The following is a 14,021-nucleotide window of genomic DNA, read 5'->3' on the forward strand; positions in this document are numbered from 1 at the left end:
TGACTGTTTCGGGCCGTTCACAATCAAAGTTGGACGGCGCTCAGAGAAAAGGTGGGGAATACTGTTCAAGTGTTTGACAACAAAGGCAGTCCACATTGATGTTCTGACAAGTCTGGACTCTGACGCATTTCTGATGGCCTTACGTCGATTCATCGCCAGAAGAGGAAAGCCATCAGAAATTCTATCAGATCAGGGCACAAATTTCAAGGGCGGAGATCGAGAGCTTCGTGAAGCCTTCCAAGCATTGCATCCTGACCTGAAAGAGCAGCTATCACAGCACCAGATCAGCTTCAAGTTCAACCCCCCCAGTGCACCTCACTTCGGTGGCATTTGGGAGAGAGAAATAAGATCAGTTAAGGCTGCCCTGTACGCCACTGTGCAACCACACGCCATACCAGAGGAGGTGTTGCGCACTGTCTTGATTGAAGTGGAGGGAATCCTAAATTCCAAGCCCCTTGGATATGTGTCTAGTGATGTGGCGGACGCAGACCCTGTAACCCCAAACTTGTTGCTGATGGGGCGGCTAGACCCGTCCCTGCCCCAAGCCGTTTATGAGGAGTCGGAGCTCCTAAGCAGGAAGAGATGGAAGCACTCTCAGATCCTTGCTGATCAGTTCTGGGCTCATTTCATTCGCCACTACCTCCCAACACTTCAGACCCGGGCTAAGTGGCATAAGGAAACGCCAGCTCATCAGCCTGGAGACATCGTCCTGGTGGTAGACCCCCTGCTGCCCAGGGCCCTCTGGCCTGTGGGCCGGATCACCAAGGTGCTCCCCGGAACCGATGGCCGCATCCGGACAGCAGAGATTAGCGTCAAGGACAGGCACTACATCAGGCCGGTGGCCCGACTCATCCCACTGCCTGCCGTTCCAGACCTGGACTCCAGCCCCGTCCCGTCGCGTCCTTCAGATGAGGACAAACTGGACCAGTGACCAGTTTGGGGGCGGCTGTTGTGAAGGACTAGAGACTGTTCACATTACCAGGTAGCCTCCTGCTGGCCATCCGTGCGTCCTGCGCGTGCAACCCTTGTGGCTACACTTGTGCAGTTAATTGGAGTGCGAGTCAGAGGGTTGTATGCGCAGACCAGTGGATGAGGAGGCAGAGATTTAAAAGGAACCCCTTCGGTTCTATGGACTGTTTGTGCCATTTGTGTGTTCAGAAACCGTAAGGGACTGTACGTTATTTACCGGGGGGGGAGGGCTGGTGCGCTGGAAGTCCGGTCAAAAAAAAAAATCATGGCCCCCCCCTCCACCTCAATTTTTTCCCCATGGCCCTCCCCCCACTTCAATTTTGTTTTCCCATGGCCCTCCCCCTACAGGTAAAAAAAAAAAAATATGTAAAATTGGTAGATGAACAACCATCATGAGAACAGTCAGAGTAGCCTACATCAAGGGCGGTTGTCTGCACTATTATGTGCTATCGATATCAGTGGATACCTATGAGAAGCCGCTAGAATCTAGGCTACCTCTGCGGCTGCATGGGATGCCTTTTAACTCCACTGTCACCAAAATTGCCTTCACTATTGTTTTTACGTGTTAAGTAATAATAATGATAATAATAAAAACTTCCATTTCAATACCAATGTCCGAGTTGTTAGGCCTACTACTGTAAACTACAAAGTGGAGAGAGTTTCCCCACCGCAGCTTCAATATTTCCCTGCTCGACAAGCAGCGCCTTTCACAAAGTACGTTTTACATGTTCAGCACAGTAGCGAAGCCAGGGACGCAGGAACTGGTTTTGACCAGGGGGTGCTGTGAAAAAAAAAAATCTGTTTTTTTAGATGCAATTTCCTGCGTTCTAATCAATTTTAGGGTGAGGAATGGCGAATCACATCTGAATAACTTCCTCATGTTTTATGTAGCCTAAACAAGGATGGGTAGATTTACCTTTTTGTTAAACATCTCACTTTGACATTATTAATTTAAGTTCTTCTTGCGGAAGGGAAACGCGCACCTGATGTGGAGGTGAGGGCGTGTTCAAGAGCAAATCGCGCTGCCTTGACAGTTTGTCTCAGCATGGGCAGTGTGCAATGTGTGAAATTAGAAGAAATGCTTTGACTAGGCTATGCGATGCCCTCGTGAGAGGTGACCGGGCTTTCAAATAATTTAGATTTTCTTGCAATTGCGACTGTGGATCTCAAGGTGCATCTCGATCAGGACCCCTGTCCTGTCTCCCAGACCGCGCATAAAAGCACGCACGCACACACACACAGGCATAGCTCTACCTTCCCGAATGTGATTACACTTTGACGGCCAAAGAGTCCGGGATGTGATCGGAGCAAGAAGTAGGCTAAGCGCCAAAGCAGCTCGAGCCATTGCTGGCTATTGATACAGGGAGAGTGAGAAATCCACCTTTAGTTTGCATTTAACGTAGGCCATATTTAAGACGCATTAATAGGTGGTGCTATGGTGGTCAAATCAGCAAAATGGAACAAATTGCCAAAACAGAACCAGTACAACATTCCAAAACATCCAACAATAGCACAGCCATTACACACCGCGGCAATTCAACTTTGACAACTGATGATAGACAAGCCAGGCACACCAGCTGTGCTCTCCTTCAGATTCACCCCATAGCCAACTCCGAGGCTAAGCTACTACTTCACCAGCAACAGGCAAGACCTAGCATATCAATACACGCTTCTACGAATCCAATCTCCACAGCAAGAAACAAAAGTCACTTCTTACCTGACACGATGCACAACTTTGGTGACATTCCCTTCTCCCGTCACGCTTTAACTACACAATTCCTTGCTTAGTTGGTCCGTTTTTGTTCACCAAAGTGACGAGACTTCTCTTCACAACAAGTTAGCTCCTCCAATGGTTTCAAGACCGTATATGATGCATGGCCAACACATCGCCGTTAATACCACTGTTATTACTACCTTGACACCACAAGCTAAACAAAACAAAATCTCCCGCGTCACTGCACCGTTCTACCAAAGTACGTCTAGGCCTAGGTAGGCCTACTGTTCATTCCGGTCTGGTTGGGGTCTAAAAGTTTTTTGAACACAGATGTAAAGCACACGGCGGTGCCAATAAATAAAATCATGACTTACCAGAAGCTGTGACCACCAGTTGACTACAACACCTCTCCAAAATTCCTCTGGAAATGCCCATCCAATTCGTTGTCAAAACTTCCCAAACTGTTTAGCCCATATAGTTCACCTCAGCTAGTTATTTGCTCACGGGCATTTTCTATGATGCTCAATGTTCCCGTAGCACTAGCAATAGGCCTACAGTGAAAGAGAGTCAGCGCGGGCAATCTACAGTAGCTGCGCCTGATAGTTTTTTGACTACAGATACACGCTTCAGTGCTAGTATGCACCGGGACCTTGCATCGCAAAGCGATGTGTTTCAGAGCATTTTTTATTATTATTTTAAAAAATAAATAAAAATAAAATAAAATAAATTCGTTTTTTTTCCCATGGCCCTCCCCCTAACTCCGATTTTTTTTCCCATGGCCCTCCCCTCCACCTAATTTTTTTTCATCATGGCCCTCCCCCCCCTACGCACCAGCCCTCCCCCCCCGGTAAATTACGAACAGTCCCTAAGTGTTGGCATTTCTTGTTTGTGTAGGACTTGTTAAATGTCCGTTTGTAGAATGTCATGATTAATAACCGTATATTTGCCGACAGTTGCGTTCATAGCGTGCACCGCGTGTCCCGCGCTACCGCGGTTAAGTTAACTTGTAATGTGTAACTTTTCCTGCCGTGTTAGACGGAGATTATGCTTCTAATTTGATAATATGTTGTCTATAACGGTGTGATATATCAGTGTAATAATGTGTATGTCTAGATTTAAGTGGATATTTGGTCATTTGATGTAGTGGTGCTTTGTTAGCTATTTTCCATGTGTGTCAGTGTATGATTAGCCATGCTGCTTAGCCATTAATATTGTAGCCACCATGCTTATGTTTCTAAGAGGCACTGTTGCATTTGTTTTACTTGTAGAAACCACATCCACAACTTCGTTGTCACAACTTCACAACCTATTTCATATCATCCCCAACTGCAATACCCCAAGTCCAACAACTGTAAACTCCACAAGTTTCAATAAATACTCTGGACCTGTACATCATGTCTGCATTTTAATCCGATGCCCCACGGTGGCTCCTACAGATAAACTAACTAGGATCAACGATCAAAACACCCACAGTCCTAAGTATTGATGTTACCTTGTGTTACCTAACTAACCACCACCACCTGTTCCCTCCCTCTTTCCTGGCCACAGACAACTCTGCGTGGGTGCTGACGCGTCGCGGCGGTTGGTCGCAGCGAGAGCAGAGCGTCTTCCAGCTGCCCATCCAGGTGTCGGACGGCGAGGTGCCGGTGCAGAGCAGCACGGCCACGCTGACGGTGCGCGTGTGCAGCTGCGACGCCGACGACAACGTGCTGTCCTGCAGCGCCGAGGCCTACACGCTGCCCGCCAGCCTCAGCCGCGGGGCGCTCATCGCCATCCTGGCCTGCATCCTGGTCCTCCTGGGTAAGACATGTCAAGTCTTATCAAGTCAAGTAAAGTGTTTATTGTCAAATGTCTCGGATTCAGCGAATCCATACACAATGTAATGCACGCGGTACCTCCAGTGGCACAGGGTCATCCCTATGTTCTCCGGGTCCTATGTTCCCCTGCACCGGGGAACTTAGAACCCTTTTTTCAAAACAGGGTTCTATAATCCCCGCTGCTTCCAAGTAGACTGCTGCTGCATGGCGAGTGAGGGTTGTTGTTAGGGTTAGAGTGAGGGTTAGGCCGCCACTGTGTGGAAACTTGACATGAAATACGAATGGCAACCGTTCGTGCAAGAAATATGCATGCGCAAGCATCCTGGGCCTTATCCCCTTGTCAGATACTACAATGCAGGGAACATAGGACCCTTTTTCTAACTAAGTTCCCCAGTCCCATACAAAGACTGGGGAACATAGGACCCGGGGAACATAGGACCCGCTGCCATTTGGGACATAATAACATAAAGTATGCCTGGACAAACATGCTTGATTGTTAAGATGTGTGGAGTTGCAAACTTCTCCATGTCTCGGTTTCAATGCTGTGTTGAATCGCCAACAAATGTATGTGTTTTATTGACCTTTTTCAAGACTGTGAAAAGCACAGTGGCAATTAGCTTTGGGTACAACTCCTGTTTCCAACTGTTTTTGAACAAAATGTTGCAGAATAGCTTAGGATTTTTACTCACTGAAAATATTGATTTAGCATGCATAACCTTAATGGAGTCTTGCGGTGTAAAATGGCTTAACTGGTGTTAAAACATGATACTGCAGGGTAAGTCTGAGCACATACCTTGCCTTGCATTGAGAAATCCAGCGCTAGTTAGCCGATGCTAACATTGGGCTTTAGCTGTGCTTCACTAGGGCATGAGGTAGCCATCGTTATACGTATATCTCTACTTTCCACCCATTTACGACGCTCAAAGTTTCCCAAAATTTAAATCTGTAGAGTCGCGGGGTTGTTGACATGTAAAACGAAGCATAGAGAACTTTGGTAGCCAATGCCATTTGGTAAACAATGCCATCCTTATAGGCTGCGCAACAGCCGGATACAGCCTGCGCCAGAGACACTTTAACGGTTACAGACTGTCAACTCCAAAGTGACAAATTGGTTTATGGCATTCTCTCTTCTTGTTCTCTCTCCATCTCTCTCTATCCTCCCACCTCCCTTTGCTTCCCCTCTGTCCATCTCTCCCACAGTCATGATCCTGCTGATGTTGTCTTTGAGGAGTCATCGTAAGAAGCCGTACCTGACTGATGAGGAGGAGAACGTTCACGAGAACATTGTGCGCTATGACGATGAGGGCGGTGGTGAGGAGGACACGGAGGCCTTCGACATCGCCGCGCTCTGGAACCCTCGGGAGGCCCAGGCCACACCTCCCCACGGCCACGCCCACCGACACCCGGGGTCATGGTCATGCAGACAGGACATGCAGCCGGAGATCCAGACGCTGTCGCGGCACGTGCCCCAGGCCCCCCTGCTGCCCCCGGCCAGCCTGGCCCTGGCGGACGGTGGCGGCTGCGGGGTGCACGGCTACGTGCTGGCCAAGCTGTACGAGGCCGACCTGGACCCCTGTGCGCCGCCCTACGACTCGCTGCAGACCTACGCCTACGAGGGCGAGGGCTCGGTGGCCGACTCGCTCAGCTCGCTGCAGTCGGCCGCCTCGCACGCCGACCACGACTACGACTACCTGAGCGAGTGGGGGCCGCGCTTCTACAAGCTGGCCCAGATGTACGGAGCTGTGGACGAGCACGCCGGGCCCTGCTAGCATCTCCAGCAGGACGCAGCACACAGCATGGAGCCCCTGTGGACACAAAGCACAGGCTGCGGCCACATGCAGGATTATCAACCTTTCACACCACGGAGGAAGGGAAGGGAAAGACGGTTAGAGAGAGACAGAGCTGGAGAGAAAGCAAGAGAGGGAGGACTGAGGTAAATCAAAAATGTACAGAGATGGGTAAAGAAACAAAGAAAGACATACCGTACGTATAAAATGCAGGAATGAGTCGTTTGCTTTCGCTGTTAGATTTGCTAAGAGACTGCATTTTCATGGCAAAGGACCTTACAATGCATGTGTGCACTTGGGTGAGTGCATACGAGAGAGAGAAAGGTGAGTTGAGAGAATTATGATTGATTTCTTCTGAGACAGTGATAGCACTTAAGCTATGTTGCTGCACCACCCAAGACACTATCACCACGAGTGCTGAGCCAGTGGAGGAAGATATTCTTAAAGAAATGGACGCGAGAGAATTGGCCCAAGGATCAGCTAAGACTTTTGAAAAGCCAGAGGTTTTCTCTATTAACTCTGTTTTATGCCAAACCACTGCGATTCAAACTGTAAAGAACACTCTTTTTCCATGTTGTATTCTTTGAAAATCAGACAAAACACTTTGTTTAATATGCTCTTCAGTAGCTCTTGGTTCAATGGGTTAATTTATTTGTACTGGTATTTATGTTTTTGTTTCCTAATTTATTATTTTGTAAAAGAAGCACTGGACTGCAGTAGCACAGCCCTTAGTAGGCCTATTTTTTTTGGTTACTTTAAAAAAATATATTCATGAAAAGATGGGCCAGAGACTTTGTTACCCCGATGAAGGTTTCCTCCATCTGTACTATATGTTCAGTGTATCGAGTTAAATGTCTACACACATCTGTTTATGATCTCCAAGGTGTTGAGCAAGGTGTTTATTGGCTCACTTGACAGTCACTACATTCACTACATGCACTACATGCTTAAGATTAAGAGGAATAGTGATGTGTGCTTTTTTTACAAACTGTGTTAATATTGGTTCTCTGAATCAAATGTTTTTTTCCCCACCATGGATGTGAACCACGATGAGACACACACACACACACACACACACACACACACACACACACACACACACACACACACACACACACACACACACACACACACTTCAATGTGCTGTCATCCCTTCTTTTACATACACAGACGTGAAATGGACAAAGTCTTCATCAGACTACACGACCACAACATATTTTCACCAGTGGCTTACTATGAACACCAGAGTCCTTCTTTTTATCTTGGGAGTCTGAGGATCTTACTTCAAGTGCCAAAATGTGAGGAGACTTCTCTGCAGAACACCAAATAGGCAAGAGTGCGGCAGGTGAGCACAGAGAAGCTGCTCTGGCTGAAAAAAACAAACAAAAACAATATGGGTGGAATCTACCTGAAAACTGTACACAGTGCCGGCCAAGCCAAGTGGTATTTGAATGTACATACTTTTTGTATACTTGATAATAAAAGATGATGAATAAGCCTTTGGTCCTGTTGATTGTATTCTTATTGAGATGAGAGAGAAACAGATCTCTATCATCCAGCTATCTTGTTGAACAACCTGAAGAAAAGTTGAACGTGTAGCCTTAATAGGCCTTTGTGTGAAATGATGGAAATGGATGTAAAGTCTTTATGTGGACACTGCTACATTGTGAATCTAACAGTGTTAATTCAACACTTCATATGAACATGTATGTAGAATGTATTATTTATGCTATTTAACAACACAGTCTAGAGTAAGCACTGGTGCAGTACGACACACTGTTATCTTAACATGAAGTTCAAATAACCTTGAGTGACAACTATTTCAGAGTTTTTGTGAGACTGTAGATCTGACATCGCATACAGTACATATGACACTGTCTTTGGAAGACACCATAGTTGTTATAATTCGGATGCTGGGACCTTTGCATGCATGAAGTAATTAACACACTGTGACACTCTTTAACTGTGTATCATAAGGCCCAAATGATTGGGTACTCTCATGTTAATACTTGCACAGAGTTAAATTGAAGCTGAGAACAGTTTAAAGTCTGTTTGTGTTATCTCTCTGTTACTGGCTCCAGAGGCCACTCCCCCTGCTTAGGGCACGGCCCTTTTACACAGGCTGAATCTCAAATGGTGCACTTGTGCACTTTAGTGTTCATGTTTCAGTGCGTATGCCGTATTAGTTACGCACTGAAACATAGTGCCCGAAGTGCACAAGTGCGCCATTTGAGATCCAGCCAAAGAAATGAAACTCAGCTCTACTTCCTGCTCTGCCTGCTTTGCTGCTCTGTGGGAGAGACAGAATGTAACCCGGAGAGAGATTAAGAGTTCAAGAAGAGAGAAAGATAACAGTGCAAAAATGGCAGAGGCCAGTGTATTATTAGCTCAGGACCAGTTCACTTGTGCAATCTGTTTGGATCTTTTAAAGGGTCCAGTGACTATTCTCTGTGGACACAGTTTCTGTATGGATTGTATCTCAGATTGCTGGGATCAAGAGGATCCAAAGGGAGTCTACAGCTGCCCACAGTGCAGGCAGACTTTTACTCCAAGGCCAGTTCCGGGCAGAAACACAATGCTGGCTGAAGTGGTGGAGAAGCTGAAGCTTCTGGGACTCCAGTCTGCTCCTGCTGACCACTGCTATGCTGGACCTGGAGATGTGGAGTGTGACGTCTGCTCTGGAAGAAAGCGGAAGGCTGTCAAGTCCTGTTTGGTATGTCTCTCCTCTTACTGTGAAACTCACTTCAGAGCTCACAACGATGTCAACCCAGGGAAGAAACACAAAGTGATTGAAGCTGCTGGTAAACTGGAGGATCTGATCTGCTCTCAGCATGATAAACTGCTGGAGGTCTTCTGCCGCACTGATCAGACGTGCATATGCATGCTGTGCATCATGGATGAACACAAAGGACATGACACTATTTCAGTTGCAGCAGAGCGGACAGAGAAACAGGTGAGGCATCATATATTCCCTCAATAGCAGAAATGGTACATTATCAATCAAGTTAAGATTTAGTTATGGTTTAAAACACTCCATAACCAAAAAAATATGAAAATATTCCAGGCATAAATATTCAGTATTTATATATACATGTAGCCATAATTTTTCAATGTTTTTCAATCTGGCAGAAACTAACTTGATATCATATAGTAAAGTAAATAATACTGTATGTGTGGACCAATTGTATGAGCAGATGCCGTGAGAAATGTATATACCGGAGAAAGGCCCAGATATTATGCTTTTGTGTAGGGACCAGTATAAAGGATATATGCTTTGGTCCTATTCTCATAATGAATCAGTATCCATAGCAATAATTATTCAAGAAGTAATGTGTTATTAATTTAGATATTTCACATTTACACGTTCAGTTTTCTTTTTTTTCATGTCCAGAAAGAGCTGGGAGAAACACAGCGAAAATTCCATAACGTCATCAAAGAAAAAGAGACTCACCTACAAGACCTCAGAAAGGCTGTAAAAACTCTTCAGGTAAGTTAACCTTCGCACAAGACAACAGACTGCCCTGCCAGATTTATTAGTTCCTTGTTATGATCACAAGACAGAGAAAATGTTTTGATGCCCATCAGAGATGTTTAGAACAGATGTTCTCGATGTGGTGTTGTCTTGTGTTCCAACAGTGTTCTGCTGACGCAGCAGTGGAGAGCAGTGAGAGGGTCTTCACTGAGATGATCCGCTCCATTGAGAAAAGGCGCTCTGAGGTGAAAAAGCTGATCAGAGATCAGGAGAGGGCTGATGTGAGTCGAGCTGAAGAACTTGTGGAGACACTGGAACAGGAGATCGCTGAGCTGAAGAGGAGAGTTGATGAGCTGGAGCAGTTCTCACAAAGTGAAAATAACATCCGTTTTCTCAAGGTACCATGGCAGCATAAACACTACAGTACATATAATTATAACATATAGTTTATATAAAAGTGATTCCATTTAATGTTAATGCAATATTTCAAAGAATAGGAGAGGGGAAATTAATTTTCAATTTGTAATGTTCTATACATCAGAATCATCTGAAAGAATACTGTGAATACGGTATATTCTCTGGTGCAAGTATGTAAGGTGCAACCTTGTGCCTTTTGCAGGACATGTAGAATGTGCTCTTGCTAATGGAGCACAGTGTTAGTTCTGGTGGGCCACAGAGAGTAGCAATGCTGTCGCTTTCTCTGGGAGCTCAGCTGATCTAGTTGGTATCCAGGGCCAGATTAACGCACAGGCTAGATATGGCTGCAGCCTAGGGGCCCCCACCTGCCAGGGGCCACCTGCTTGGCCAAAAGTCAAAAATTGCAGAATTTTCCTTACTCCGCTGGGTGTACATTACTAAGCATCGTAAAGTAATCGTTGTAATCAATGATTTATTTCTATTCTTAATTCTTTTCTGCATCTCATAGAGTTTCCAGTCTCTGTGTGCCTCCACTACATCTGACAAGGCATCTACATGCTCAGTGCATTCAGATGTGCTTTTTGAGAGAGTGAGTGACAGCCTCACTATGCTCAAAGAGAAACTGCAGGATGTGCTCCACCAGGGACTACAGGACATGACTAAAGCTGGTATGTCTCACAGTTACAGATATAATGTTGCACTGCCCCTCATGGCCAGGTCAAGAATGCTCAGCACTATTGTGCTTCTTTCCAACAGGTGAACAAATCAGCATTTTCAGACCTTCAGAGCCTGTAACCAGAGAGGATTTCCTGAAATGTAAGTAAAGCAGTCAAGCAATTTAATTAGACAAACACAGAGAGCACACGTACGCACGCGCGCACACACACACACAGAGTATTTACTATACTGTAACACTGTTTACTTCACACACAACACACATGCACGCACGCGCACGCACGCACGAACGCACGTGCACACACACGCACACACACACAGTATTTGTGAGTGTGCATGTGCTTGTGTGAGTGGGTTCATCAATATAGTGTGTGTGTCTGTGTGTGTGTGGTGTGTGTGTAATTTGGGTTGTAGTGTATATGTTTGGGTTGTGTGAGAGGGGTTAATAATGTAAGGTGACATGAAATGTAATTTAATGATCGCAGTGCATTGTTTCACAATACCACTGGACTACATGTTTGACAAATTGTTAACAAATTCATAATTATGATTTTAAACCCAACTACAGATTTCCATCAGCTGACATTGGACCCCAACACGGCTCATATTCTGCTGAGACTGTCTGATGGAAACAGAGTTGCAGAAATGGTTAATGAGAGTCAATCATATCCTGATCATCCAGACAGATTTGATAGTGTATCACAGGTGATGTGTTCAGAGGCTACATCTACCAGGTGCTACTGGGAGGTTGAGTGGTCTGGACTTGTGTATATAGCTGTTTCATACAAGGGGCTGAAGAGGAAAGCAAATGATAATGATGTTAAGCTTGGGTTTAATCCAAACTCCTGGGCATTGCAGTGCCATTCATCAGGGTTTTGGTTCTACCATAATAATAAAGAAACTGAACTCCCTCATGCTCAGATCTCCTCTAGAATAGTAGGAGTGTATGTGGATCACAGGGCAGGAACTCTGAGCTTCTACAGTGTCTCTGCTAACACAATGACTCTGCTGCACAAAGTAGAGACCACATTCACTGAGCCACTATATCCTGCCTTTTGGCTCTACTATGTTGGCAACAAAATCAAATTGTGTCAGTGACAGCAAACCAGCACAAAAATACGTTCATGTCCATATGCCGAAAACAAATATACTGTATTATCATTTAAGAAATTCCACTCTTTGTGATATTCAGTTTAGATAAGACAATTGTTCAATGATGACATGACCTTGCCTTGCTGAAATGTTGTGAAGGCTAATAGTACAGAAGATTGTTTTTTTGTATGTTTGTTTGTTTGTTTCAACATAAACCGCTCTCTTCAGTATAATGTGGTCTGTTCAGTCGTGAAGTTAAAGGTTACATGTAGAATGGGTGTTCAATATAGTTGACTATTTCCATGATATAAAAATTCTCAATCAGGCCCCCCAGTTTCAGTAGGGTAGCAAAGCTGTCACCCAGTGCTGTCATGCTCTGTACTAGAATCAGTCGCTACCATCATCACTTCATCCTGTAGAGGTAATTTAGCAGCCTACTGATTACTGTGTGGGATATACTTTACTGTTCATCTTCATCTAAAGATGGTGGCTCATGGATGTTTTTAAATGATAGATTCCTGTTTTGGTGCTTGTAGGTGTTTAAAGTGTTTATTTAACACTGTCTGTAAACATGTAATGTAATATGTGTAATTAATATCTGTAATGTCTGTAAAACCTTTTACAAGTGGTACATTCTTCATCTTCCAAGTCTTTATGTTGGTTTGCTTTTTGTTTAGTTTTTTCTTGAATCACGAAGAGTATATAAATAGGCTACTTTGAACTCATACGAGTAATGCATGTAATAAAATATAATAGTAAAGTTAATAATGTGATAGTCTTTGTTGCCACACCTCTATAATTTACTTAAAGTGATACTGTCCCATTTTTGGAAATAAGCTTATTTTACAGCTTCCCTTGCGTTAAATAATAGGGTTGCACCTTTCTCCTGTATTCTCAACCGTTTTCTGATTATGGCAGTGCAAATTTTAACTCCAAGCTAGCAGTTAACATGGAGTCCTATGAGACCAGTTAGCCGCCAGATGGTCTCATAGGACTCAATGTTAACTGCTAGCTAGGAGGTAAAATGTGCACTGCCATACTCAGAGAACGGTTGAATCTATCTATCTATCTATCTATCTATCTATCTATCTATCTATCTATCTATCTATCTATCTATCCATCCATCCATCCATCCATCCATCCATCCATCCATCCATCCATCCATCCATCCATCCATCCATCCATCCATCCATCCATCTATCTATCTATCTATCTATCTATCTATCTATCTATCTATCTATCTATCTATCTATCTATCTATCTATCTATCTATCTATCTATCTATCTATCTACTGAGTGAACTGAGTTAGACAATAGAAAATCGAAATTATGGCAGTTCTTTGATTATCCACTGTATGGAGCCAAAGTGTAATGGTTGGATGAAAGTGTTCTACTGCCGCTTTACACAATTTTAGTTTTTAAGATGAGTTCCCGTGAACGTTGTCTGTTATGGATATCCAGTACAGTATACCAGGGATGCCGGGGTGAAATTGGTCAGGTGGCCAGACTTTTATTTATAACTCTGTTCATCGTTCTAGCCATGCAACTCTACATTCATTTTGAAATGAAACACTACACTACATTGCATTTTGCATATGCTTTAATCCAAAGCGACCAATCGAGGACATGATCATAGCGTACAGCACATGCAGATACAAAGTGCATATAGGCAAGCAGAATAATATGTACAAATGCCAAGTAGGTAGCACAGGGTTAACTAAAGTGGACACAAACGCACCCAAGCGGAAAATGAGTCTACCCTTGGTTTGGGTCAGCTGAGGCATCAGTGCAGTAAATAGTCACCAAAGAGAAGCAACATTTGTGACAAAATCAGCAAACTGTATGACAGACTCAGACCAGCCTCTCCTCACTGAAGTGTGTCACATCTCTGCCAAAAGGATGGCGAGGAAAGATTTCCTAAACTGTGAGTGCAGATGTTGACACATACATGCATGCATGCACGAGCGCACACACACACACACACACACACACACACACACACACACACACACACACACACACACACACACACACACACACACACACACACACACACACACACACACACACACACACAC

The 14,021-nt window shown here is 44.6% G+C and overlaps 2 protein-coding genes across 2 annotated transcripts in view; both read left to right on the plus strand.

The window, feature by feature from the left end:
- The window catches only part of LOC134455675 (cadherin-20-like), a 39,995-nt gene extending 33,700 nt beyond the window's left edge, over positions 1-6,295 (plus strand). Inside the window, exons 11-12 of the mRNA XM_063206890.1 lie at positions 4,232-4,483; positions 5,701-6,295. Coding sequence (XP_063062960.1) covers positions 4,232-4,483; positions 5,701-6,269 — 821 coding nt within the window. The 3' untranslated portion in view covers positions 6,270-6,295. The remainder of the gene's footprint in view (positions 1-4,231; positions 4,484-5,700) is intronic.
- A 2,293-nt stretch (positions 6,296-8,588) lies between these two features.
- Positions 8,589-12,673, plus strand: LOC134455676 (tripartite motif-containing protein 16-like). Its single transcript, XM_063206891.1, has 6 exons — positions 8,589-9,240; positions 9,679-9,774; positions 9,924-10,157; positions 10,685-10,844; positions 10,933-10,992; positions 11,420-12,673. Exons 1-6 carry the CDS (start codon positions 8,650-8,652, stop codon positions 11,947-11,949), a joined length of 1,671 nt encoding a protein of 556 aa, XP_063062961.1. The 5' UTR covers positions 8,589-8,649; the 3' UTR covers positions 11,950-12,673.
- Positions 12,674-14,021: the final 1,348 nt, after the last annotated feature.

This window comes from Engraulis encrasicolus, chromosome 9 (genome assembly GCF_034702125.1).
Source record: "Engraulis encrasicolus isolate BLACKSEA-1 chromosome 9, IST_EnEncr_1.0, whole genome shotgun sequence".
Taxonomy (NCBI): Eukaryota; Metazoa; Chordata; class Actinopteri; order Clupeiformes; family Engraulidae; genus Engraulis; species Engraulis encrasicolus.